The 26,411-nt window shown below is 50.2% G+C and overlaps 10 protein-coding genes across 10 annotated transcripts; 5 read left to right on the forward strand and 5 right to left on the reverse strand.

Moving 5' to 3' along the window:
* Nucleotides 1-11: 11 nt before the first annotated feature.
* Nucleotides 12-362, reverse strand: IAQ61_006864 (uncharacterized protein; the record flags this gene model as incomplete). The annotated part of the gene is made up of 1 exon (XM_066097335.1): nucleotides 12-362. One exon carries the CDS (start codon nucleotides 360-362, stop codon nucleotides 12-14), a length of 351 nt encoding a protein of 116 aa, XP_065952812.1.
* A 1,382-nt stretch (nucleotides 363-1,744) lies between these two features.
* IAQ61_006865 (uncharacterized protein) lies at nucleotides 1,745-4,335 on the reverse strand (the record flags this gene model as incomplete). The annotated part of the gene is made up of 3 exons (XM_066097336.1): nucleotides 1,745-2,080; nucleotides 2,171-4,028; nucleotides 4,082-4,335. 3 exons carry the CDS (start codon nucleotides 4,333-4,335, stop codon nucleotides 1,745-1,747), a joined length of 2,448 nt encoding a protein of 815 aa, XP_065952813.1.
* A 541-nt stretch (nucleotides 4,336-4,876) lies between these two features.
* IAQ61_006866 (uncharacterized protein) lies at nucleotides 4,877-6,135 on the reverse strand (the record flags this gene model as incomplete). Its single annotated transcript, XM_003845712.2, has 5 exons — nucleotides 4,877-5,484; nucleotides 5,543-5,786; nucleotides 5,842-6,013; nucleotides 6,067-6,079; nucleotides 6,126-6,135. 5 exons carry the CDS (start codon nucleotides 6,133-6,135, stop codon nucleotides 4,877-4,879), a joined length of 1,047 nt encoding a protein of 348 aa, XP_003845760.2.
* A 631-nt stretch (nucleotides 6,136-6,766) lies between these two features.
* IAQ61_006867 (uncharacterized protein) lies at nucleotides 6,767-14,414 on the forward strand (the record flags this gene model as incomplete). Its single annotated transcript, XM_066097337.1, has 7 exons — nucleotides 6,767-6,959; nucleotides 7,046-7,313; nucleotides 7,364-7,420; nucleotides 7,982-8,571; nucleotides 8,627-9,371; nucleotides 9,419-13,927; nucleotides 13,994-14,414. 7 exons carry the CDS (start codon nucleotides 6,767-6,769, stop codon nucleotides 14,412-14,414), a joined length of 6,783 nt encoding a protein of 2,260 aa, XP_065952814.1.
* A 1,247-nt stretch (nucleotides 14,415-15,661) lies between these two features.
* On the reverse strand, nucleotides 15,662-16,060 carry IAQ61_006868 (uncharacterized protein; the record flags this gene model as incomplete). The annotated part of the gene is made up of 1 exon (XM_066097338.1): nucleotides 15,662-16,060. One exon carries the CDS (start codon nucleotides 16,058-16,060, stop codon nucleotides 15,662-15,664), a length of 399 nt encoding a protein of 132 aa, XP_065952815.1.
* Nucleotides 16,061-16,402: 342 nt separating this feature from the next.
* IAQ61_006869 (uncharacterized protein) lies at nucleotides 16,403-17,085 on the reverse strand (the record flags this gene model as incomplete). The annotated part of the gene is made up of 2 exons (XM_003845714.2): nucleotides 16,403-16,943; nucleotides 17,009-17,085. The coding sequence occupies 2 exons, from the start codon at nucleotides 17,083-17,085 to the stop codon at nucleotides 16,403-16,405; spliced, it is 618 nt and encodes a 205-aa protein (XP_003845762.2).
* Nucleotides 17,086-17,504: 419 nt separating this feature from the next.
* Nucleotides 17,505-18,692, forward strand: IAQ61_006870 (uncharacterized protein; the record flags this gene model as incomplete). The annotated part of the gene is made up of 2 exons (XM_066097339.1): nucleotides 17,505-17,796; nucleotides 17,863-18,692. 2 exons carry the CDS (start codon nucleotides 17,505-17,507, stop codon nucleotides 18,690-18,692), a joined length of 1,122 nt encoding a protein of 373 aa, XP_065952816.1.
* Nucleotides 18,693-19,091: 399 nt separating this feature from the next.
* On the forward strand, nucleotides 19,092-21,257 carry IAQ61_006871 (uncharacterized protein; the record flags this gene model as incomplete). The annotated part of the gene is made up of 1 exon (XM_003845716.2): nucleotides 19,092-21,257. One exon carries the CDS (start codon nucleotides 19,092-19,094, stop codon nucleotides 21,255-21,257), a length of 2,166 nt encoding a protein of 721 aa, XP_003845764.2.
* Nucleotides 21,258-21,819: 562 nt separating this feature from the next.
* IAQ61_006872 (uncharacterized protein) lies at nucleotides 21,820-24,075 on the forward strand (the record flags this gene model as incomplete). The annotated part of the gene is made up of 4 exons (XM_066097340.1): nucleotides 21,820-21,831; nucleotides 21,919-21,973; nucleotides 22,425-22,790; nucleotides 22,856-24,075. 4 exons carry the CDS (start codon nucleotides 21,820-21,822, stop codon nucleotides 24,073-24,075), a joined length of 1,653 nt encoding a protein of 550 aa, XP_065952817.1.
* Nucleotides 24,076-26,227: 2,152 nt separating this feature from the next.
* Nucleotides 26,228-26,407, forward strand: IAQ61_006875 (uncharacterized protein; the record flags this gene model as incomplete). The annotated part of the gene is made up of 1 exon (XM_066097341.1): nucleotides 26,228-26,407. One exon carries the CDS (start codon nucleotides 26,228-26,230, stop codon nucleotides 26,405-26,407), a length of 180 nt encoding a protein of 59 aa, XP_065952818.1.
* Nucleotides 26,408-26,411: the final 4 nt, after the last annotated feature.

Here is a 26,411-nt window from a genome sequence, read left to right on the forward strand (position 1 = left end):
TCACGCATGAGCTAGTCCACGGGGACATGGCTCTGACCCCAACATGCCGTCTCATGCTTGTGACCCCGCCCGTGAAGTGATAACGGTGCATAGTCTTGCATCCACTGAGGTTCGGTTCCGCTGGAGCCGGTCATGGAAGCGTCATTTGGACTGGGCTGGACGAATGCCCGAGAGCGTAGGCCGCAGCCGATCCACGATACCTCGGCGGGATATGGAATGGAGACAAAAGCCAATTGGCTGAAGGAAGAGGCTAGTGGAATGATTTCTGAGCTGGCTTGAGCAAGGAAGGTTCGGCGGGGCGAATTGGCGTGCAATAACAATAGGGTGCGATTGTGGGAGCACATGCCGTCGAGGACCGACATCAGAGCGTTGGATAAAGCAGCAAGAAATGGTAAGCGCATCAGACGCGAACGCCAGCGCCATGCAAAAGCAGCGAGGGTGGAGAGCTGTACGTTGCATGGGTAGTCTGCTTGATAGACATGTTAAGTGTTGTCAAGTTGATGCGTTGGCTCGACAGCCCGCCAGCGCCTTCCAGCATGCAATCTAGGTAAGGCATGGCAGGCCGATGGAGGGGGAGGGGGATCGATACAGCAAGCCTGGGCGCATTAGACCGACGGCGGTGACCATGGAATGGGAACATGGGCAATAAGATGCATTGTGTGGGTGAGTGGGTGAGTGGATGGGTGGGTGTTACGGCATTGCGTAGGATTGAGGTTGGGTTGGGGTCTGGTCAAGAAAGAAGCGTCGTCGAAAATGATTTTCGGGCTCGGTGAGTTTGCCCCGCCTGCTCCTGGCCCCTCTCTCTTCTCACTCTCTTGTACTCTACCCATGCGTCATCCTTTACCGGGTAGCATTGGGGCAAGGCCACCACCAAGATGATTCGCCGAGCTAACGAAGGAGCCTGTGAAGATGGGATGGATGGATGCGCTGACATCTCTACCGGTAAGCCTAGCCTATCCTAGTACTCTATCTCTACCTGCAATCCCTGTCCTGCACAACCTCGCACGACACTCCATGCCATGGCCTTCGGAGACGTTCCAATGGCAGAGACAACGACGTTGGGCTGGCGACCTGGTTAGTGGCGGTGAAGGAGACGTCTTTAGCTCCTTCGCCTTCCTCATGTGACTATTCCCGGCTCCCGTCTGGCTCCCCCATCCCCTGCAATGGAACCAAGCCGCTCACCACGCACTATGTACAGAGGGAATGATATTGGCCCTACCTCAAAGCCTCCAATCTCCAGTCTTTGATCTGGCCATTGTACATCGTCCATGGTGGTGCCGCCAAATACCACACCCACACACAGTGGCCGTTCCCAAGAGTGAAAAGTGCTAGACATGTAGCATAGGAAGTCATCTACACCACCGTTACATTGGCGTCAAAAACCACTGTTCACGAGCCGATCCGGTGTCACAACTGTCAGAATCAGCCATGCGACTTGCGCGTGGTAGGCTACTAGCCATGAGCTTGTACACTGTGCCCGGACGGTCAGGGTCAGCCAAGACCCACACATGGCTTCCAAGAGCGATCCGTCACGGCTTTTGTGCGCAGGAACTCTGCGCCGAACGAGCTACACGAGGCTGTCAACGCTAGATGGTTAGCTGCTCAGGATGTGCGACCAGGACTCAGCGTTTGCTTCGCGGATCGGAGAATACATGGCCTTGGTTGCAGGCGAGCGAACATGCTTGAATATCGTCTATATGCAAAAGCAGTCCACCGACCCACTCCTACGCATCCCACCATGCCGCTAATTCTGTAAGCCCCGGTTGGCTGCAATCGCCCGAGACATGACCCTGGCGAAGCGGCCAGGCACATCTTGATCCTGCTTTGCCGTCTCGATGCCCGTCAGAATCTTCTTGATGCCAACTCCTACTTCGGCACTACCAGTGATTTCTTGGATTTCACCAATAGCTCGTTGCTGATCACTTTCTGAGAAGGCACCAGACTCTTGCAAAACATTGGCCAGTTCAGCTTGTGTGTTCACATTGGGCACAGCAATCTCGGCATCGAAGCGGCTGAAAAGGTCCAGTTGAGTGAGTACCGAACGCTCGGTAGTCGTCGCGAAAATCAGTAGACGCCGTCCCTGATCCCGTTAGTACACGCTCTCACAGGACACAGCCATTCTCGTACGAGACATGTGGCTGTGGCGGCATGCAGCTAAACAGTGGCTTACCTTGGGCGGTTGCTTCTCCAGTAGGACCTTCAGTGCTACCAGAACGCTATTGCTGAATCGAGGACCAATGGGAACCCAGTCAACGAGCATCTCGATATTGTCAATAACAATAACACTAAGAGGACTCTTGTAAGCGTCTCGGAAGGTCTTGTCAAGCTGCTGTACTTTCTGCATCTCGCTAAACCCAACCATGTCTTCAGGTGAGATCAGCTTGATGAATGGATACCCTGAGTCGATCGCCATCTTTGCAGCTAATGCCGTTTTTCCACTTCCAGGCGGGCCGTGCAAAGCCACAGAAAGAATTGGCGTGGAATCCGGCTTCCTTACTTGATTGATGTACAAGCGTCCCTCGTCGAGAATGTCTCTGATAAAAGGGGAGAAATTTATAATACCACGTAGCAAACGCTTTCCGAGCTCTTCTTCTGCAACGCCAAATAGCGGCTTCACTTCGTCAAGGGCGCTCATAAAATCTTGGCGGTTGACCTTCATGTTCTCCACGTCTGGGTTGATTGCTGCCATTGTGCCCACCTTGATATGCCGACTGAATGCATAGGACGAGGCTGCTTTGACCAACCCGTTGAGCTCGGCACCGGAGAAATTCTTCGTAAGTCTCGCAAGCTCTTCAAGGCTAACGTCTGAGTCGAGAACGTCGTTCGCTCGCATCTTAGTGGTGTGGATTTTAAGAATTTGGGCTCGACCCGACTCATCTGGCAGGGAAATCTCCATATGTACCTCTAGGCGACCAGGTCGTAGAAGAGCCTCATCGATCATGTCCATTCGATTCGTCATTCCAATGAGTAAGATGTTGTTGAGTTGATCCACACCGTCAAGCTTGGAAAGCAGCTGGTTTACTACACTGTCACCAACACCAGTACCTCCGCCTGCACCAGATCCTCTTTGCTTGCACACAGCATCGAGCTCGTCGAAGATGATGATGTGAAGACCACTCTCATCGCCCTTCTCTTTGTATTCTTTTTCTGCATCCGCGAAGAGCTTGCGGATGTTCTCCTCCGACTGACCCACATATTTGTTCAAGACTTCCGGGCCGTTGATGACCTTTGGCTCGCGAGCATTCAACATGCTTCCGATCTGGCGCGCAATCAAAGTCTTTCCTGTACCGGGAGGCCCGTACAAAAGGATACCTCGAACGTGCTGTATACCAAGCTTCTCTACCAGGCCTGGGGGGAAGATACGAGAAGCAAAGGCTCGTCGGAAGATGGCACTAAACTCGGTGTCTAGTCCACCTATACCCATATCTTCGAACTTGAAGCCAGGCTGAATGATCGAATTTGCGGCTGGCCGTCTGGTGGATGCCTTGAGCTTGATGTCTGTCCGAGCATCCTTGAAGAAGTCGATTTGAGTGTGACTTGTAAGGATACCTCGAGCTCGGGGATCTGTAAGAGGAGGTGCTGAGCTGTCTTTCTTTTCCATGGAGAGGTCCACGAGTTGTACGGTCCTGACAGACATGCGCAATGGTATGTTTTTGACGTCTAGCAAAAGCTGTTGGCCAGGTGCCAGGATCTGGTTTTCGAAGTTCTTTTTGAACTGCGTGGCAAGTTCATCTTGGTCGTAAGGCGTATCTGTTGTTTTCCGCGCTGCAAAACCAACCTCGACTTCGACCGCGCCCAAGTATGACTGCCCACCGCTTTGGCTAAACGCGTCATATGGCTGGACTGAGACTACATCCTGGGGACCAAGCGTGATGCCTGCCCAAGTTCTCTGCGCATCTGTGAGGCCAATCTCACCCGGTGGGCATCCTTGAGTAGGGCGTGCAGAGAGGACATAGCCGCCATTCAGTATTATGTAGATGTCGGAACCGTCGGGCGCGGGAGGGAAATCTTGAGGAGAGACTGCGACCCTGCATACAGTAAGCAAAGACCCGTCCGAGTGAGATCCATCACTTTGCCCTACAGATTACCAAATGCGTATGCATTGCCTCCAGGGCTCTTGATCGGACGCAATTGGCGGGCCGGCGATCCCCCTCCTGGCGGTCCTCGAGAGGGCATACGCTGTGAGCGGTCGTCGTATCCGCCCATGCGTGTGTCGGGCCCCGGAGAGCGCTGAGGAGGCTGTTGTTGGGCGGGTGGCCGCCCATAGCCGTCATTGCGCGGCGGGGGGCGTGGAGAGCTGCCGGGCAAACCAGGAAGGCGGTCTCGATTGAACATATTTGATGGGTTGGTGGTTTGATAGCAAAGAAAGTACGTTTGCCACGTATCGATTGTCCCAAGGTAGAGCTGTAGGTAAAGCTGCCCCGCTAGCGTGAAGTGAGTGTGGCGTGCGTTGCGTTCTAAGCTTCGTTGTTGTTTGGGGACTGTACACTAGGTTGTTTTTGAAATATGAATTGGCTTTTTATCCAAGCAGTGTGGAGAAAAAAAGGCTGACTGAGAGGTTGTTGCAGTGTTAGAGACGCTGCTGTTTGGGACCTGTTTCAATATTGCCTGGATGGATGCCTTCCTGGAGCATGGGCCAAGCCACATTGTCATTGCGGAAGAGAGCTCCTCTCCGCAACTGCGCCTCACGGTCCACGCCATTTCACCACGCATGCTCATCCACCGTTTACAATGTACCATATCCCAAAGTCACCAGCTGCCTCGCACTGACATATTGCAGCACTGGAATCGGCCTGGAGCCATCATATGTAATGATTAGAGCCATCCAAAGGCTAAACATTTTGCTCTACGGAACACGCTAACCTGCACCCAACACCTAATAACCCTTACCAGCGTGTACAGTCTCCCCGCCACCATACCATAATGTTCCCATGCGACAATTCAGACCTTGCTCTTCCCCCACATTGAATTCTCCGCCCGCAGGAATGATGCCCCTGTTCTGCTCGGGCCAGAATTCCCTCTCGAGCCAAGTGTTGATTTCTTCAATCTTCGCAACAAACGCTTTCATCTTCAGTGGATCAGGCTTGCCAGACTGATCTGAGAAATCCTTGGTGTCGATGAAGCGTCCAATAGTGAGATGGCTTGAAGGCACAACATAGCGCGAGTCGACCTGGACACCTGCATCTCGACACAAATCGAAGACGTCTCGACGAAGATGATGGTAGGTGAACTTGTCATCTGTCACTGTGCGTCCGGATGGCAGTCCTTCTCCCGCAGCTGGCACAAAGCTAAGAGCTAATGCTGAGGCGTCGTAGCCGATCAGGGGCTTGATCAGACGTGCTCGATGATTGTATGGGTAGTCGGTTATCGCGGGGGCAGCAGTCCTGATCTGTTCGACTAGCTGCTGAATTTCTTCTGCTGTCTTGGAGTGTGTGACTTCGAGCACAGTAATGTGCAGACAGTCCTGCGGCATTATCCACAGATCTGCTCTCCTTCAGTTATGCTCTCGACGTGACCTGTGTTTGCGTGTACTACTACTTACTTGGAGCCACTGTCTGCAGCTCTTGCTGAACGCGATGAATCATTTCCTTGACCTTCTGAGTGGGTCGACCCCAGAACACAAGACAATGCCTTGGGTCTTTATAGCCAGGCTCGATGCTTGGGTTGCTCAACTTCTGGAGAATGGGGTCAATACTGACACCTGGGAAGTCTGCGGCAAGCAGCTTTTCTTTCTGCTGGGCGTTTCGCGTAGTTCGGTGCAGAGTGTATTTTGACTGTATTTGCGCCTACGAGAGCTGATCAGGAAAGTCTGGGATACATTTGCCTTCACGACTGACTGACTGGATCATCTACACATGCGGAAATCAATGCATCGTATGGGTTTCTGAATTCCGATGTCGAGATACCGCTTAGGTCGACAAAGGCATTGCTCACATGAGCGGGCACAGCTTTGCCGTCGGTCATAATGTTGATGGTGTTTGCAAAGTTGGTTGGTGATGGCGTTCTGAGCGTCCTGGCGCCCCAACTTAGTCCGTGACCACTATATATATCAATATATATACTAACAATTTTACAACGACTGGTTCGGATTAGCGTTAAGACGAGAAAGTACATGTGTGTGGTACATTTGTACATCTGATGGGCGTGCAGATGAAGTTGGCCTTGCCATTCGTGGCCTGCACTTGACCGCGATGGGTAGTATAACCGCAGAAATTCGCTTCTGCCTGTCGTCTCTTACCGGTACAAGTACCAACCTAAGTACATACGTAACTCTACTTCTAGTATAGGCCGTTATCGCACAGTACTCTACTCTAGACCATGTATCGAGTCAGGACCCAGACAGGCACTTGTACACGTCTTCTATTTGAGAATCTAGACTGAGTGGTTTAGTCAGACTACCTTCCCACCTTCTCTCACATGTGGGGTGGGGGAATCGGGATCTGCACGTGCCCGCGCGTTTGCCTAGACGCGTCATAACTTCCCAGCATACGTTTGCTAACGCGTTCATTGGACTGTTTAGTCGCGTTAATTGTTATCCAGTCGCGTTAGTTGTTGTCTAGTCGCGTTAGTTGTTGTCTAGTCGCGTTCGCTTGACGTTTGCTTTGCCCAGGTACCATATACCTACACCTTACCTATCTATCATAAGTACTTCGCGACGTTTACCACACTCATCGTCCAGTCTATTAGCACATTGGTCTTTTGGTTACTTGCAAGCAAGTCATATGGAGCAGCAAAGACAGGAGTGCTAGCTGTGCAACCATTGAACATGGACACTGGGCGGCCGCGAAAGCGGAAGCATGTTCCCAGCGCGTCTATCACTTCATGCGATCATGACAACAATCTTATTACTCCTCCCAACACGACTAACAACAGAGAGGTCACTGATCAGCCTGCGAGGAGGGCTAGTAAGCGACTCAATACGATAGCTGGCGGAGAGCCGAAAGCAGCACACACGAATGGTATGTTTGTATATTCAGCTATACCAGTAGCAGAGCATGTCCGATTGACCACTGTCTTTGCAACTGCTGACAGCCCTTACCAGCAGCCGGCTCCACTCTTCCCACATCTACTTCGAGTCGACTTTTTCCATCTTCGTCGAATCAAACTACCAGAGTCATACCAGAAGACTGTTGCTACCATTGCCTGACACGAGGGGGTAATGCGGCATATGAATGCACAAAGGAGGCTGGGGAAGAACTCTGCTCGCGATGCGTACGAGATAAGAGGAAGACATGCCGCTTGCCCACGGCCGAGGAGGCTGTGAAGATCGCGGCACGTTGTCCGCAGTGCACGAGAAGGGGCTTCAAGGGCTGGTCAGTAACTCCAGAGCAAACCATCTTGATTCAAACTAAAGAATTCCCAGCAATGGGAAAAATCCCTGTGATACTTGCATTCGCAACGAGACACCCGACCTATGCCAGTTAGTAGACAGGAAAGCGACAAGAAAACATCAAGACTCTAGCGCGCTTCCAATGACCACGAAAACCGTCAACAAATCCCACACACCTGATACACGCAGATCTAGGAGGAGTAGGTCAAGGCAAGAGAGTCTAAACGCCAATAATACTACACAACATGGCGAAGCACCTGCATCGCATACTTCCACAAGGCCGAAGACAACCAGACGCAATGAGCGCTTTAGCTTTCAAGAAGTTACAGAAAGAAAAAGAGCACACAGTGAGGACACACCATCTGTACACAGTGATACAGTCTTGGAGAGTGACGTCCAGGATCTTATACGTATGGAAGAAGATCCACCTCGCTCCTTTGTGAATATTTCTCCAGCGTCGCTTGTGACCTCCAGTGACACTATAGAAGTCGCACAATCATTGTTCGCACAGCCTGCGGCGCGAAGATTGAAAGCAAGAAAGTCCAAATCATCTCGCAATTTGGGTACGAACCACACAGCAGGTGTACTTGCTAGCGCAACAGAAAACATTGTTAGGTCATCAAACCCACGAGACTTCGCTAAACCCACCAGGCGGAGCCACACCTCAACTCAGCAAACACCTTCCAACATTGGCACAGATAGGACAGAACCTAACCATCGAATTGATACGGAAGTTTCTGGATCTATCCGTCCAAGGCGTAATCGTTCAAGGGTCTCCTATTTTGAAATTTTGGAAGACAGTGATTTGGATGTCGAGCACTTGAATCGGGAAGACTCCGATACCGATGTTTACACGGCACCTACCGAAGAGGAAATTGAGGAAGATGAGGAAACAGGGAACACTTCCTTCGATGATGAGCATGAGCATCATATGAATGTTGAAAGTGATGACAGCTTGTCAGAAGCGTCGCTGTCTGAGGACGAGCCCATAGAAGAGCTTACCAAAAGGTTCAAACAAAATAAGATCAAGACCTCGACGCAACAAAAGGCTGGCAAAGGTATTGACTTGGGTCTTCCGCCAATCAACAACATTAAAGATTGCTTCACAGATCTGGCTGCCAAGGGTATCATTCTTGGCCTCGGTGAAGCCCTGAAGAATCTTGGGCCAACGCCTATCAAAGTAGGAACTATGTGCTCTGGCACTGAGTCGCCGCTGCTAGCACTTCATGAAATCTCGAAAGGTCTGTTTTCTCTAAGCCACAAGCCTGTCTTGATGAACTTTGCTAATTTATGCAGCTCTCGAAGAAGCAGGAAATCCTGTACCTCGTTTCCAGCATGAATTTTCCGCCGAGATTGAACCTGTGAAACAAGGCTATATTGAACGAAACTTTCAGCCAAAGATATTGTTTCGCGACGTCCGTGATTTCATCCCTGAATCTACAACAACTGCAACGACAGCCTACGGCGCTGAAGTAGAGATACCAACCGACATTCACATTTTCGTCGCAGGTTTCGTTTGTAAAGATTTATCTCGTTTGAACAATAAGAATAAGGGCCTCGAGGATGGTGGAGAGTCTGGTGATACGTGGCTCGCGATCTATACATATGCGAAGCGTTTTCGCCCAAATGTTGTCCTGCTGGAGAACGTCAGGTCCACGAAAGAGATGTGGCATGATGTTGTACGTCGTTGGGACAAAATTGGCTATGAGGCAACATGGTTGATACTGGATACTAAAAATTACTACCTTCCTCAGACAAGAGAGCGGATGTACATGATCGCCGTTGAGAGGAACAAGATGGGCCCAGGAGTGAAGCAGGCAGTCAAAGATTGGCAAGATACTGTGGAGCAGCTGCGACGCCAATGTAGTAGTCCATACGAGGCATTCATTGCAGATTCATTGCAGGAGCCAAGCACGTACACTACTCCGCTGTCAGAGCCGGACTGGGCTTTGTGCAAACTTCGGTATGACCACATACGATCCAAACAAAAGCTTGGCATTTTGAGTCCCATCACGTGGTCGAATGGCAGTGGAACAGTTCGGTATGTATCAATGCAGTGACCGCATGCTATAACTTACAATATGCCAGACCGCCCGATTTTGCCAGCCGGGAGTACTTCGAGTCACAATCGTCTCGTGTATGGGATGCCATCGATGTTGCTCACTTACAGTTTGCAAGGAAATGCCAAGATTCGCTCTACAAGATGGCTATCTGGGATGTGAGCCAGAATGTCGAGCGCTTCAAGGCAGATTTGGGTATTGTATCTTGCATCACCCCTGGGGGAAGCGACTTCGCCAGTAATCGTCAACAAGCGCTTTCTGGCAGTCAGCTTCTGGTTCTGCAAGGCATACCATTGGACCGACTGCAATTTGCAAATGAGACACAGCGTGATCTTCAGGACCTGGCTGGAAATGCAATGTCCACAACAGTCATAGGAGCCGCCCTTATTGCCGCGATAACCTCTTGTTGGAGTTCATTTGTTTCAAAAAATTCGCCAACCCTGGATACATTGGATGTCACCGATAATCGGAAAGAAACAGTCAACTGGCTGTTAGACCTCGACAATCTTCAGCATTCTTCGCTCCCAGTATCTGACTACCAACAACTCGACTTGACCGCATTCGTAGGTGCTGCAATGCAAACTACACGCTTTTGTCACTGCGAAGGTACGAAATTGATCTCAAGTTCGCCTATAAAGATCTGCTCAGCCTGTGGACACACGGCATGCGCTGCATGTGCCGGCAACCCGAAACATGAGTATGACAAGGTGATTCCAAGTTCGACCCGATCTCTATCTCCAGACAATTTCATCAGGTCGTGGCAAGCAATCTTGCCTCCTCGCTTAAAGTTCGACACTTTTTCGGATGTTTTCAAATCGTCTACCAGCCGAGGGGAAGACGGCATGTTATCAGAGTACCTGCGTGTTGCACGCGAAGCCCAATTAGACTCCCAAACCTTCTGCATTGGCGAATTTACAAGGCACTTTCAACACTGGACGATCAGGTATAGCTCAACCAACTCCACACTTGAGCTCCAAGTCGGTCACAGTATCAAGTGGCTTCTGTACTTGCAATGTCCCTCAACACTCCCTGGTAATAGTTCTCTTCGCCAATTTCTCAACCTTCCAATAGCGTGCGGTGACGTCAGCAAGTCGCTGCTTTGCCCTGATTGGAAAGTGCACATGCCATCGGAAGCCAACTTCGAACTGCATTTCGAGGGTTCAGCTGAGAGAAGTCCTTCATGGAGGTCTAGGCTCGGCCTTCCAGACTATGAAATGGAGACTGTGCCTTCGGTACTGGCTGTGAGGAGCAATCATCAAGATCTCGAGGCTGTCAATGGTATCTTTGAACATCTACCTCGTTGCGGGACTGCTTCGAGTAGTCTCTACAAGAGATCTACGGAACCTGTGTTATACATGTTCCTTGATCCCAACCCAATAGGCCCATCCGAGGCTGACAGAATCGTCTTTAGCTCTGATTGTAGTCGTAAACACTATGGTGACGACCGTATCGTTTTGGCCAAACTGGAACCCTCATGGCGACCGTGGAACATGACTGGACATGACAGCTCCATCGTTACCGCTACGGTACCCGGTACTTGGCTCTCAGCCAACTTGGAACTATCACCTGCATATACTTCGATCGACGCACGTCACCTCATCAAGAGCCATTCGGTCTCATCACTCTTGGAAGATTGCTCTCAAGTACTCATGTTTCTGGATGTACATGTGCATGAACTTCTTTCTGCTCACAACTTTGATGGATACTCGTGGGCCCTAGAACATGCTAAATCGCTCCCATCATTCCCAGCATGGCAAGAACTGGATATGGAGGTTACAGCAGATTGTGTTTGCGCTCCACGTTATCCGCAGTTGCATTGGATCATCGACAAGAAAGGTATTGCGGTAGCACAGGAGGATCGAAAGTCTGCTGCTGTCTTTGAACGCGCTGTGAAGAGTCGAACTTCGGCTATTCAGATCAGAGTCAATCGTGACCACAATTCCACCCGCATACAAGTTGGTCTTAATATATCCTCATTACTACATCGCGCTAGGGCCAGCCTTGGGTGCTCAGAGTCATCCAGTAATGCATGGAGACTTTTGACAGATCATGCGGATCTGCCGGTTCAGCCATTTACCAAGTTTCATCTCAGAAGCAACACGGAGGACCCTGTCCCTCCTGCGTCCACTGTCCCACCATATCTCCGCGGCGCCCAGGCGAAGTCTCTGGTGTGGATGACTAAGCAAGAGATGGGCAAGCAAATCCCCATTACTGAAGTCGAAGAGGCTGTCCACGCAGGATTGAATTGGAGGCTCGAAGCCCGTGCGCAAACCATGCGGACTGCACGAGGAGGAGTGCTCGCCGATCATCCATCGTTTGGGAAGACTGTGACTACAATAGCGTTGATTCAAAATGAATTTCAGCATCACAATGCGAAGGACATCATTCAGCAGAACCAATCTACGGGAAAAGAAACCTCGTTGGGTTTGATAGACACTGCTGCAACACTCGTTGTCTGCCCTCCACACATTGCACAACAGTGGCAGACAGAATTGGCCAAGTTCCTGGACACCGAAGAGTACGATCTCTACCAGGTACTACTGGTCCAGAACTTCTCTGATCTGCGAAGCCTCACCATGGAACAACTGGTACAAAGTAGGACAATCATCGTGTCGTGGACTCTGTTTGCCGAGGATGAATACGTCTCCGAACTTGCTAGGTTTGCCGCCATGCCTGAAGTTGCGTTGACAAGTCGTCGTGCATTCGAAACGTGGTTGTCTCGGGTCAGTGAGGCTATACCGGACAGGCTCGCTGCGCTGCAAGAACAAGGTTTCGATAAGTTTCGAGCTTCTACGGCAACACTCCTTCAAGAACGTTTACAGCAACCTGAATTTCAAGCCACGTTGCCACTCAAAATTCGACATGGTAGTGCTTACGAGTCCTTCAGTTCTACAAAGTCTTCAAGCAAATCTCAAAAACAAGGAGCGAAGGGTAGATCTAGCCTTGCGGGAAAGGAGTTAGCTACAGCTTGGAAGAAGGCGGTGCCACTGCTGCACCTGTACCGGTTCAATCGAATTGTTGTTGACGAATATCACTACCTCAATGATGAGAAGAACATCAAGAACAGTCTCGCAGCGATAAGCATCAAGAAAGTCGCTGCGTACAAGCGATGGGTTCTTTCCGGCACACCTGCAATGGCCAACTTTTCCGACATCGACCAAATCGCTTCCTTTCTTGGGTTACGTCTGGGTAGAACATTCCTTGGCGATGGCTTGATCACGACACAAAGTGAGAAAGTGATCAAAGCCGACCAGACTGCTGTAGAAGACTTCCTATCTCGAACGGAAGTCAAATCAAGGCAGTGGCACCAGGCCCGGCACGATCGAGCACAGGAGTTTCTGGATCTGTTTGTCAGGCAGAATGAAGCTCAACTTGGACACATCTCTTGTTCAGAGACTTTGTTGCCCGTTCAACTAGATGCTGCTCATCATGCAGTATACCTTGAGCTTTCACAACACCTTGTCGCGCAAAGGATGCAGTTGAAGAAATTGAACAAGAAACTCAATTCGGACAAGACTGAACGTCTGAATGAAAGCCTCAACAGATCTAGCAGTGCCGAAGTTGCGCTTATGAAGTCTGCTTTGCTGTTTGAGACGCAGGATGGTCAGTCAGGACTAGAAACCCTTATGAAGAAGCGCTCACAGCAGCGTCTCGATGCAGAAGAGGAACTAGCGGGACTGTTACGTGACTTTGAGCGTATAATACCTAAAGAGAGGAAAGCATTACGCAACCTACAGAAGATCAACCCGACAGCCTACCGAGCGAAGCTAGAGGAAAGCATCGTGACTCTCTATAGCCACTTGAAGACGGACATCATGCAGTCAAATTGGCTTGGCGACAACGATGCCAGTCAGAGCTTAACCCAGCTGCTGGCAGAAGCTGAAGAATCACCAAATCCCGATCCATTTCCACTCCTAGGAATTAAAGGGCTTTCAGACGATAAGCGCCAAAGACTCTTGAAGCAACAGCTCTCGCGAGTGCGCGAAGTCTCACGTGAATTGGCCCTAAGGATAAGATCAGAACGATTCGTTCACAAGATTCAGTCGCAAATGGTCCAGTGTAGTGCACCTCAATGTACAGGCTTGAATACTCTTATGAACATGCATCTCATCACCCAATGCGGACATACGGCTTGCACAATGTGCCTCGCAGGTCGTGTGGACGATGAAGTCTGCGTACAGCCCGGATGTACCATACGCTCCCCATTGCACAACATGAGCATCATCCGTATGTCTGATGTAGGAACAAATGAAACCAACACTAATAGCCGGGGTTTCGGCAACAAGCTACACGCAATCGTCGACCTTATCCTTGGCCTGCCTGACGATGATCAAGGCATAGTCTTTGTACCAGACAAGGACCTTGTCAATGTCGTTGGGCAAGTCTTGGACCATTTTGAAATACCCTACTACTCTCCAACACGCTGTCGAGCTGCGCAGTCGGCAAAAATCATAGAGGACTTCAAGAACAACGAGAATCCAGACGAGCGCAGGAAGTTGGTGATTCTGAATCTTGGCAGCGAGTCTGCAGCTGGCATGTAAGTCTACCTCCAACCCATACCTATCACCCCTTCATTTTACGGTTCTCAACTAACGCTTCTTAGAAACTTGACGAATGCAAACCACATCATCTTTGTCTCTCCCTTGGCAGCCAAGACACAGTACGAGTACGATTCCGCAATGGTGCAAGCCATCGCCCGAAGCCGCCGCTACGGACAAAAGAAGAAAGTCTATATATATCATGTAGTTGCAGAGCGCACCATTGACGTGGACATCATGGAGCATCGACACAAGCGCAACGATGGCATTTGCAGCCCGGATTCAACTTTGAAGCTGCCCGAGCCATGCGGCACTGCCAAAGAACGTACGAGGTTGATCAAGAACAAGAATGGTGAGATGGCATTGGTGCCGCGCTCGTGGCTCGACGATAAGACGAAGAGACGAATGTTGGGTGTTGGTTGTTCGCCTGAGAGTCTCACCTCTTTGATCAAATTTGAGGGGGCGTTTGAGCATGATGAGGAGTAGGGCTGGATGGATCTGATATCACTTGGAACGATTGCATAATGTGATGAGAGTTCTTTGACTTGGCGTTGTTTCGCTTTCACTGTTCTTGCAAGAGTTGTTAGCCATCGGACGAGACTGGGTTTGATTGTACAGCAGAAGCTGACTCTGTTCCACGTTCCTCTCCATTGCGGGTCTATGTAGTCATGACATGTACCCAGATCGTACGCACCTGTACACCACAAAGGTTTGAATTAAATTTCCCCGTTATAAAAGGCGACGGCATAGTCGAAGCATACTTCATTAAAACCAAGTTTACCCACGAGTTGCTGACCTTGTCACTCCACACGTAAGCATTCCCATCCAACCACAAATTCCACAGCCGTGGGTTGCGCAACGTCAGCATTTGGTGAGCACGGTTGCTAGCACGTCTCCTCATGGTCCCCATATTCGGGAAACACTGTCTGTCTTTTGTGCACCTTGCCAGCCACTCATCCTACCCATATAGTACACTAAACCATGAACATCATCCCGAACACCACTAATCACTACTCATCACACACCCTACCTTACTGTGTACCTCCACAGCATCACCATCAGCAACCAACCCACCCACCAACCCGGATCCACCACCCGCCCCGCCCCAGCCTCCGCTTACACACCATACCACACCATACCCTTCCCGTCCCCCTCCGCCCAGCACAGCAAAGCCAACCACCTAATCAGGAAACTGCTCGCTCTTGGCACATGGCTAGCGCGCGACTGAGGCAGCGATGTGTGGGTCTGTGAGAGACACACTGTGCGATGGTGAGCCGTGGTGGATTTGACCGATCAGGATAATGCAGATTTGCAGTGTTCGATGGGTTGGGAGAGGGTGTTGCTGGATGGGGTAGGTTGGGGGAGGGTGGTGGCTGTTGTGGGGATGTTGGACATGTAGTTTGTTTGTGGTAGGTTGGTAGGCTGAGTGTGTGGTTCAATGGTGTAAGAAGGATGATTTCAAGTTGTATCGTTCAATTTTATAAGGTATTACAGTATGGTATTGTAGGCAGAGCACGTACTTTTACTCTCCAAGACAACTACTCTTCATCCCGTGCCAGATTCCTCCGCCAAGTGTCTTTATTCGTATTGTTTTGCGAATGCTAAACGAGGTTGGGGCATGTCTAAAACCCCAGACAGATGAGAAACAATGCTTGGTTGACTCTGCAGATGCGCTAGCTTATTTAACTTGATGTTCCAGATAGTCCAGTTAGTGTTATGCTACCCTACGGTACCTACCTACCGGTACCTTCTGCGACAGCGTCCGTTAAGAAACGTCTTCTAACACTTGACAGTTTCGCGTACTCAGTAAAAGCAGCTGTACTTTGCGGTGAGGAATGTTGCTTACGTATTGGTTGAGCTTGTAGACGAGAGCTTGCAGTTGGGATTGCTGGTTTGAAAGATTGGGAAGATGTTATAACGGGGTAAAGCGGGCATTTGGGGGAGTGTATGGGGGTGCGTTTGATGGGTGATTTTGATACCATGCTTGATGAATGCGAAGGATATGAGGAACAAGAAAACGTAATCTCTGCACTGTAATGAGAAGAGCATCTCCATCTCCACAAGGCGAAAGTGCCCGGATGACGGATTAAAAACGTTGGGCATACTGAGTTGAGTCGAGATTCTGCTCTCATTTGTAGGATCGATGTGCTCGATATATGACACAAACCGCGAATCCTGTCGAGCACAAGCATGCAATGCTACACACTGTTATTACTCTCTTAACTGTGTATGGATTTACTAAGTTTACATGATTTGTCAAAAGTGGAATGCAACCAAGCTTTCAAAGGTGCTTTTTTTGCACATGCTAATGTCCCGTCCCAAGCGCCAAACGCCTTACTCGATGAAGAACTTTGCTCAGTATATGCGCCCACAACTAGCGTCTGCTGTGGTCCTAGATGGGGCTTGTGGCTTATGTTTAACCATTTCTTCGAGGTGGATGTTGCCAACCCCGAGCGAAAGGCCCTGCACAGGTCTCATATCACCCATCGGTAACTCGCGTACCGTCCGGCTGTTTCTGACTTTCTGATGATTTTGACAACGGATCCTCTCCTGAGCCCTAGGTACTTTGCGACTGGATCTGTAGACTGAATCCTAGGCAACTGTGTCTCCTTCAACCGGTACCGTTTCAGCAGTTGCTGCTTCTCTTCTGCACTGAGCAGCACGTGCTTTGGCACAAGCTCGTGCTTTGTGATGTTGACGAGCAAGTCTTGCTCGACAAAGACCTCGACACCACCCTTCGGTCCGTCGCTCATGCTCGTCGCGCCGCGCAGAAGTCGTATAGCCATGCCGGTCATGGCCTGGACCGTGATCATGACACCAGAGTAAAAGTTGCCGTTGAGCAAATGGCCCATGTAGTCGCGCAGCTGCTTAAGGCCTACGTTCTCGTCGCTGTTGAATTCGACCCAGATGGAGCCGATCTGCGGTACGGGATTGGGGTCCTTCTTTGTGGGCGCGGGCGTGTATTTGGCAAGCATCTCTTCCGAAGGAAGGCAGGAGAAGTTGAGGCGGGAGCGACTGTAGTCAACGATTAGTATACCGGGCCTGGGTCTCTAGCCATGCGCGGAAGAAAAGTGGCGTACTCTGGCTCTCCGTCTTCGCGCCCAAACTTGCTGGTGAACTCGGCTAGGGACATTGTCGTGTCTTCCTCAAGCACCATGTAGCCCTATTGTCAGTCAGCACGCCTGCTTTCAAGCACAGTTGCCTCAAAGCGCATGTGCAACGAACCCGGTCGCGCATCATCTCCTTGGCCGTCCGCCAGACCCTCCACAGGCGGATAATGCTCGGGCTCGCCTTGTCGCTGTCCATGGCTGCTGCGGTCGCTGGAGGGGGGGGGGGTAGTCGCGGGTCGGGGAAGTGTGTGAAGGTGAAGGATGTACGCGGGAGGGGGGTTCAGCGTCGGCGCCGAGCGTGAATGGGAATTCCGTGTCGCGTTCAAAGAAAATGTTAAAGTCAAGGGCAAGCTCGTAAAGGCTGCGCTTGGCGTGCATTTGGCGCTATTGTTGGTTTCGCACTAGCGCCTGAGCTAACCCCGCCAAACACGGTCGCGGCCTAATCGACAGCGAAAGCGAGGCACACATGGCTTCTTCCAACGAAATACCAAACCTCAGAACTCTTCTCGGACAAGGCCGTGGAGGAGTCTCGCGAGGAAGAGGAAGATCACGCGGTGGCGGTGGCGGTGGCGGTGGCGGCGGATCGGGAGCCTCACAGGCAGGCAACGAACAGCTGCGTGATGATGCTGTCAAGGGAACTGATCAAGATGCGGCGGGGAGCAGGGTGAGCTGTGTCGAGCTGGGCTATCTTCACGATCCCTATGCGAGGCTCTTTGCTACCCAGCAGACCATTAGAAGACTACCACTCCTGAACAGAGGCATGTTTCTCTATGAAGATTCCCTTTTCTCACCACTACTTGTGGGCGTTGCTAATTGCCACACAGGAACCTATGTTCGCACTTCAGCAATCGACCTCTTGGTTGCAAGGTTCCTAGAAACCGATTCTTCCTCCACGAAGCAAATCATATCACTCGGTGCTGGAACAGATACGCGCTTCTTCCGTCTGCTGGACCAATATCCTCAAACTCGTCTTGTGTACCACGAGATCGACTTTTCGTCCAACACAGTCTCGAAGATTGCTGCAATACAGAAGCACCGTCTCTTGAGTGAGAAGCTCGAGCATGCACCAACTACGGCAGATGCATATTACTCCAAGACGTACAATATCCATCCACTGGACTTGCGGTCCTTGGCAGCTGCTTCAAAGGACACGCCTGCACCACATCTACCGAACCTGGATCCCAGTATACCGACATTGATTCTGTCGGAAATGTGCTTGGTATACATGCAGCCAAAAGTCGTGCAGTCAATAATACAGTCTCTCCTAACATACTATCTACAACCTACAACTCCCGCCTCCTTAATCCTTTACGAGCCCATCCTCCCCCAAGACGCCTTCGGCCGGACCATGATCTCCAATCTTCAGACACGCAACATCCACCTTCCTACCCTGACTTCGTATCCCGAACTCGGCGACCAGCGTGCGCGCTTACAAAGTTATGGGTTCAAGGCTGGGACTAGGGCAACAGATACCAGTTTTATCTGGCGCAATTGGGTTGGTGAAGAGGAGAAGGAGCGTGTCGGCAGTCTTGAATTCCTCGATGAGCTGGAGGAACTCGAGTTGCTCCTTCGACATTACTGTGTGGCGTGGGGCTGGAGAGACGGCGATGGCGATGTGTTTGCGCAGGCTTGGGGCCAAGTGAGGGAGCAATAGGACGTATGAAAGTAGGTGTAATACTGTTGAAGGCCATGCTATTATAATAGTAGTACTAGCAGATTATGTGAAACACCATGAATTGCCAACATGCAGTTGACCTGAACATCGTACACTAATAGCTTTCGCATCGCTAGATCACATGGGTTCGCGCCAGGCACATCATTACGCGCTAACTAAGCCCTGTCTGGGCAGGCGCTTTGAACCTTTGTTTCCCCAAGTCCACTCCCAACATCGACAAACAATCACACTCACACACTAATCTGGGCGCGACAAGGAGGAAGGAGCCTCAACTTACCTACACACGATGATATAACGCCGATCTAGTTTCTGCGACTCGACTCATTCCTCTTAACAATTGATTCCTAGCCCACAACACCAACAGCGGACGTTGCAACCATGGCGTGGCACTCGGAAACCTACAACTTGCTCACCGGTCTGGATGAGCCAGCTGCGCCTGCGCCTGCTCCTGCCCCTACTTCACGCGAGCCACTGCGCGAAACATTTCGAAGCACACTGCGCACCACGACGAATGCGCCACACACAGTAGTACCCTCAGACCCGATCAACGAAGACCTCCGCGCGCAAATCAATACTCTTCGATATGAGCTTGAGACGGCCAAGCAGGAGAAAGAGATGAAGAAGCTGGAGCATGCCCAGGAACTCCGCGATGCGCTGAACCGCGCAGAGACCGACTTTCGCAAAGCACAACAGGCCGAGGCCTCGAGTGCGATTGTGACGAAGAAATGGGAGGCGCTAAGTAAGGAGATGGCTGAGGCACAGACACGGGCTGCGAACGAACGACAGGCCCTCGAGAGGCGGCTTAGAGAGAGCCAGGAGAAGGCGCAATCACTGCAGGAGGACTTTGACGAGATCAATGAGGAGCTGCAGACGGCGCAAAGGCAGAATGACTTCAGATACAATACGCTGGAGGTGGAGCACAAGAAGCTGAAAGAGACCGTTGAAGAACTCCAGACGGATCTGCAGGCCAAAGTCAATGCGCTGCAGGCAACACAGAAGAAACTGGGCCAGAAAGAGGACGAGGTCGGTCAACTGGAGGCTGAGATTCTACGCCTCAAAGCGATCACTGGCGATGCAGAGACACTGGCAGTGATCAAGAGAGAACTCTCAGACCAGGTCGCGCATATCAAGAAATTAGAAACATTGACGCGAGAGCAGAACAATGAGCTCAAGCAATACCGAAAACAACACAAGGCTATCGAGGTGGTCGAGGAAGAGAAGCGGTCGCTACAAACAAAATTGCGCATGATGGACGATCTACAACGGCAGCTAGGAGAAGCAGAAATGAGGAAGCAGTTCTTGGAAGAGGAGCGCGATTCGTGGACCTCATATCTCGAGGCTGAAGCCGAAACACATGGAGAGATTCAGTTCGAGACGCCTGCAGATCTTGCAAGGGCTTTTGTTCAGGAGAGGATAGAGCGGACCGATTTACTCAATCGACTCGGCGAGATCAAGCCTGAGTTGTCTGTCAAGGAGGCCAACATACAAGCACTCGAGGAAGAAAAGGCAAAACTGCAAGTGGAAATACAGCAACTTAAGACAGCAGGTGCCAGTACTACAGCAAGCGCCGGCGATGTAAAGGCGCGAGCGCGACTAGAACGACAGAAGGCCTTGGCGACGAAGGAGGTGGAATTCCTGCGCGCCCAAGTCAAAGCATTTGACGATGAAGAGCGTGAAATGCAACCCGAATCATTTGACGCCGCAAAGTCTGAGCGAATCAAAGAGCTTGAAGACCTCGTCGACCAGTACCGCAAAGAAGTGGACGCTCTACAGAAGGAGTTCAATAGCCTCGAGAAACCAGCGTCGGCGACAACAGGCCAAAAGCGCCCTCTAGATGTGGACAATGAAAAAGAAGAGCGCATTGGCGAATTACGCCGCAAGAACCGACAACTTCAAGATGATCTCAACGCTCTTCAAAAGCGCACCAAGCTCATTGAATCCGAATACAAGGCCCAACACTCGCAGCTGAAGAAGCTCAAAGAGTCCTCGCGGATCCGCGTCCTAGAACTCAAATCCAACCCGACAGCTGACGCAGAAGCCCTCAAACTCAGTACTGTACGCCACCTCCGCGAAGCAAACGCGCAGCTCCTTTCCCAGCTCGAATCGCAAACCCCACTACCTTCCAGCGTCCCCGCCGCGACCCTCGAAGCCGCTCAAGACGAACTCGAAGAACTAAAAGCCCAACTGCACTCGTCGACGAAGAAAATCACCCGCCTCAAGCAAATCTGGACAGCGAAGTCGCTCGAGTTTCGTGAAGCGGTGGCGTCTATCCTGGGCTGGAAACTGGATTTCCTACCCAATGGGCGGGTCAAAGTAACGAGCATGTTCAAGCCTGCAGACGACGAGGGCGAGAATAGTATCGTGTTTGATGGCGAGAATGGGACGATGAAGGTGAGTGGTGGGGAGCAGAGTGTGTTTGCGGGCGAGATTCGGGATCAGATTGTTTATTGGGTGGAGGGGAGAAAGGAGATTCCTTGTTTCTTGTCCGCATTGACGTTGGAGTTTTGGGAGAGGGGACAGGGAGGTATGACGATGAATGGGTGAATAATGAGTAGATGGTGGATTTTGTATGATATATGGCGTTTTTGAGGGAGTTCATTCACAGCTACAAGCTTAGACTTGGCTGGGTTGTGGGTATTTAGTACCTAGGGTGGCCGAGATGGCTTCCGAGACTTTCACTGTATATTTTGAAAGAGGCAATGGTATAGCACTACCCCTTTAACCTCTTTCCTCGTTCCAACGAACCACCGTCGCTCTTCCCCCTCTTTCTTCCAATGCATCATATGCCCTCCTAGTAGCCTCATCCCTCCCTCCCAACCAGCACTCACCTCCACAATCGCATCCAGCTCAGCCCACCAACCCACCGCGCCCCTTTCCACCAAGCTAAATAGCCTCACGCAGTGACATTACCCCAGAAACGAGTCTATCCGCTACAAAACCATCCATCTCCTTCACTGCACCAGCACGCGCGGCCGATTAGGAGGAGGATGAAGTTTTTTTGCTAAGTTTTATGGTGTTTTTTTGGTGGATTCCTTGGTTGTTATAACAATCAGAGGTGTTAGAGGATTCCTGGGCGACGCAAAGTATACTGCTTGGAACTAGGTAGATGATAGATGGTGTACGTGGGGAACTCTACCTGGTTGATGCAATTTGAAGTGACTACCCCAACAGCAGACCTACTAATCTAATGTTTCACAAAATTTAGCCTTGGGATGATTATACAATAGATAAACCCAAACGAAGTTCTTATGCGTTCAACGGTAAACATGCCAGGCAGACGCCAGAATGCACGTTAGCATCGTCCCAGTCCCTATTTGGGGTGACTTCGGAACGGTAGCGTCACTCAACCCCGCCTTCAGGCTCCACATGAGGCGCGCTTGGCTTAATACTCTCGTAATCGAGTCGAGCATTGCGAATCCGATCTATATCAAGGCTACCGAGGAGGGATGATGTGGTTTTCAGTTCTACGATGGCAGGAATCTCCCTTCTCCCTTTGCATCCATAATCTATTAGAGCCAAATTGAGATCAAGGCAATGACATGACGGGTCGAAGTTATATCACATAGTAGCTACGGTACTGGCCAATACTACCTAGATTATCCTCCAATTGGAATCTTTTCCCTTGTCAAAATGGTCATCTTCAAGTCAAGACAACCGCCAATTGACTGTATGTGTGCGGCAGATGCGCTTTCAAATATTTCAACTAAAAAGGACCAGCACCAACGGATCTTACTGATTGGGACTGGCTATTCGAATCTGCATACTCTCCAATCAGAAACTACCCCTCCAACGAGCTCGCAGGCTTCCAGAATGCGTTGACAAAAGAGCGGGTGAATTGGGCAGACGTAAAGCGGTATTCGACATACATTTCGACAGCGCTGGTCAAGAACTATGGCCTCAAAGAAGGAGAGACAGTATCTCTATTCAGCCATAATACCGTTTGGTATCCAGTCGCCATGTTTTCAGGCTTGAGGGTTGGAGCAAAAATCAGCGGTGCATCGCCAGCATACAACATCGAAGAAATGACGTTTGCGCTCAAGACTGCGGAAGCAAGGTTTCTCATGACCACACCAGGCAGTATGGAGATTGCTTCGGCGAGCGCCAAAGCTGCAGGGCTCCCGCAATCGAATGTTTTCCTCTAGAGGGCGAGCTTCCTGGGTATACCACAGTCCAGGATCTGATCCGCATCGGCAAGACACATGGAGAAGCTGGGCAAGCGCCCGCATTCAAGCTGGAGCCAGGCAAGAAGAACAAGGACGTCTGTGGCTTTCTTTCATTTTCCAGTGGAACAACAGGGCTTCCCAAAGCTGTAATGATCTCCCATCAGAATGTCATTGCGCAGTGTCTTCAAATTCAACAGATTACACCGACTACGCAGAAGAAGATCATGGCTGTTCTTCCGCTCTTTCATATCACTGGTCTCGTACACCAAATGCACTTGCCCATCTTACTGAATGCCGAAGTAGTCATGCTACCACAGTTCACCATGGAAGGCATGCTAAACGTCATTGTGGAGTATAAACTTGCGGAACTTCTCCTCGTACCTCCCATTCTAATCAGACTGGTCCGCGATCCACTCGTGGACAAGTACGACCTGAGCCACATCACTCGCTTCTCCTCAGGCGCAGCCCCCCTCTCTGAAGAAATCATCCAGCAGCTTCAGAAGAAGTTCCCGCAAACGGGATTCAAGCAAGGCTACGGCATGACCGAGTCGTGCAGCTGTATCACCGCACATCCGCCCGACAAGTATTCCTACAAATACGCACACTCTGGCGGTGCCATCGTGGCCTCCACCGAGGTCAAAATCATCAAGGACGACGGCACAGAAGCAGATGTTGGCGAGGATGGGGAGGTCCTCGCGCGTGGTCCACAGGTTGTCATGGGCTACCTGGGCAACGACAAGGCCACGCGCGAGACCTTTGACGCAGAGGGTTTCCTGCACACGGGTGATCGCGGCAACATTGACAGCGAAGGCATGATCCACATCACCGACCGCATCAAAGAACTCATCAAAGTCAAAGGCATCGGCGTCGCTCCCGCAGAACTAGAAGACCTGCTTCTCGGCCATCCCAGCGTAGAAGACGTCGCCGTCCTCAGCATCCAAGATGAGTATTCCGGAGAGCTGCCAAAGGCGTATATTGTACTCAAACCGGCGGTGGTGCAGACCTCTGCCGTGGCAAGGGAAATTATGGCCTATGTCAAGCAGAAGAAGATGCGGTATAAGTGGATCAAGGAAATCGAGTTTATCGATGAGATCCCCAAGAGCCCCTCGGGAAAGATTCTAAGACGTGTGTTGAGAGATAAAGAAAAGGCTGGGCAATTTGGGATGGTGGTTCGCGATGAAGAGAGGGCGAAATTGTAGATTGTGAGTTAGTAAAATGCAGGTGGCTTTTCCTTGGTCTTTGTTGAAGCAGTGTGGTGGTGACAGTGTTTAAATCCCAAGCCTTAGCGTGAGCCCCACACAATGACGTTTGCGCCAGTTTGATTCACATGCGGGGCAGCGCATGTATTTGATCAGTCTCCAGCACCTTTGTTCATGCAAATTCTGCCATCCGGCTACCGTATTGTAAATTATATATTATCAAATCCTGAACTTGCCCAACAACGGTTTTGTAGTGTAGCGGTTATCACTCCAGATTCTGATTAGTCAGAGCCTTCTGGTAACCCCGGTTCGAGTCCGGGCAAGACCTTCCTCTTGATCAACAGAAATCGCTTTTTTTGCTCCTTTGTCTCGACAGGCTGTGCAGTTCTTACAACGATTTTGTTTTTATTGCACATTAGAGACAATATAGCTTATAAAAAGTAGTCTTCTATTTGCAGTTATAATCATCTATATCTACTTACACATAATCTTAAGTAGCATTATATATGCAAACGGCGCATGCTAATACCCCTCGTTGTGCGGTTGCTCCCTCTATAGTATAGGCTATGCCTTTAATACATCTGGTTCCTCTTGCACCATCGCGCTGTTGCACCTAGTGCTGGTGCAGAATAGAGTCCTAGGCAATAAAGAAGTGTTGAAATTAGTACAAAGCGAGAGAGGGGTAGGCTTGCTCATCTATCGCGACACTTCAAAAATTCAACAGAAGCTTTGTGGTTCTCCCTAACTTCTGTTTATACCTTAGTTCGTCCTTTTGTTCTATGTACATGAAGTCCTAGTCAAACCTAGTTTTAACAAGAGAGGAAATATGTTTTTAGTAATATCAACTCTATTTAGCATTCTAACAAGACGTGAGCAAGTCAACATCTTCACGCAAGTTTGTAAAAAGTCATGTTTGCACAAATACATTGCAGGGCCTTGACTATTATTTGCATAGCAAGGTATATTTTCTAAAAAAAAAAAGTCCAGGTTCTTTCTCACTCGCACGTTTTTAAGGTGTTTTGTTAGCTGCAGCCCCACTTCTTTCATCACGCCTTCCCCCCTCCAACATCCCCACCCTCTTGAAAAAATATGTGGACTAAAATGTAAGCAAAAAAAAAGAATGAGAGAATCGAACTCTCGACAGGAACCAATATGGTTGAATGATTCAGGGGATGCTCGAAATCCCGACCTTCAGTGCACGACATTCAGAAGAATGTTAGACTGACGTGATAACCAACTACACCACCGAACCGATGAATTGATGAGAGGTCCTGCCATATTACAATATATATAGTCTAGTTAGGTGCAGAGAATAAGCGTCTGCGTGACATATGTTCGCACAGCGATTCTCGGCAAAGATGTTGCGTAGTCGTGCATGAGCCTGTTGGCGTTGGGTTGGCGGATCCACCGGGTGCAAAAAAATTAGACAATACTAACGTCAGGTCACGTCGAGGCTAAATATGGTTTAGGGCGTGGCGGCTTGGTTTGGCTGCAACATCCACCACACCAGGATCTTACGAGTACATAGCTGGATGCGAACAAGTTGTTTTTTGCAGACACAAGGGATTGAGGAATCTCATGGATCATGATAATTTTTTGTCAATTTCAAAACAAACATGTGGCCATAGCCTCCTCCATCTTCCGTCCTCCATCTTCCGCCTGCCTTATCCCTCTAAACACACCCACGACCTCTGGTGTCCTTGAACCAAGCAGAACACAACACACCACGCACTAAATAGGTTGTAGTCCATGCTAAAAAAAAACTGCGGATATTTGACTCACAAAAGAGATGTCTGTCCAGGACTGTATATGATTACTGTAATAGTATCGATAAGAACAGCGGGACAGGAGATGAAACTCTCCGACACACGAGATAAGAGGAACAAAGGAACAAAACTGCTGCCCAGCCACACTACAAGTGCAGACCAGCAAGCAAGTGATAAAGGTTTGGGTATCGAAAGCGCTCAGTCATGGGAAAACTGGCAGAAGGGAAGAAATTACAAGTACGATGATATGCGTGTGGTCGTGGTGCGCTTGCGCGCGACCGCGTCTAAGCCTCGCAATGAGGCACCTATGGTGATGTCGAGGGAGTGTGAAGAAATATAGTGACAATAGATACAAGGTAGAAAGCAAAGAGACTGGTTGCAACATCATGCCATGGCAAGGGGCACATGCAATCGTATGTCGTGGCCGCAGATACTTTTGCGCAAAGAACAACGAAGAAAGGGTCGCGGAGCGAGAAAAGGGTGGTAAGAGTCCAAAGACAATGGACGAGCAAAGCATGCACGAAGCAAAACTTGACCGTTGCTCGTCAAACATGAACAGGTCGTAAAGCT

Source organism: Plenodomus lingam (genome assembly GCF_022343315.1).
Source record: "Plenodomus lingam strain CAN1 chromosome Unknown contig_26, whole genome shotgun sequence".
Classification (NCBI taxonomy): Eukaryota; Fungi; Ascomycota; class Dothideomycetes; order Pleosporales; family Leptosphaeriaceae; genus Plenodomus; species Plenodomus lingam.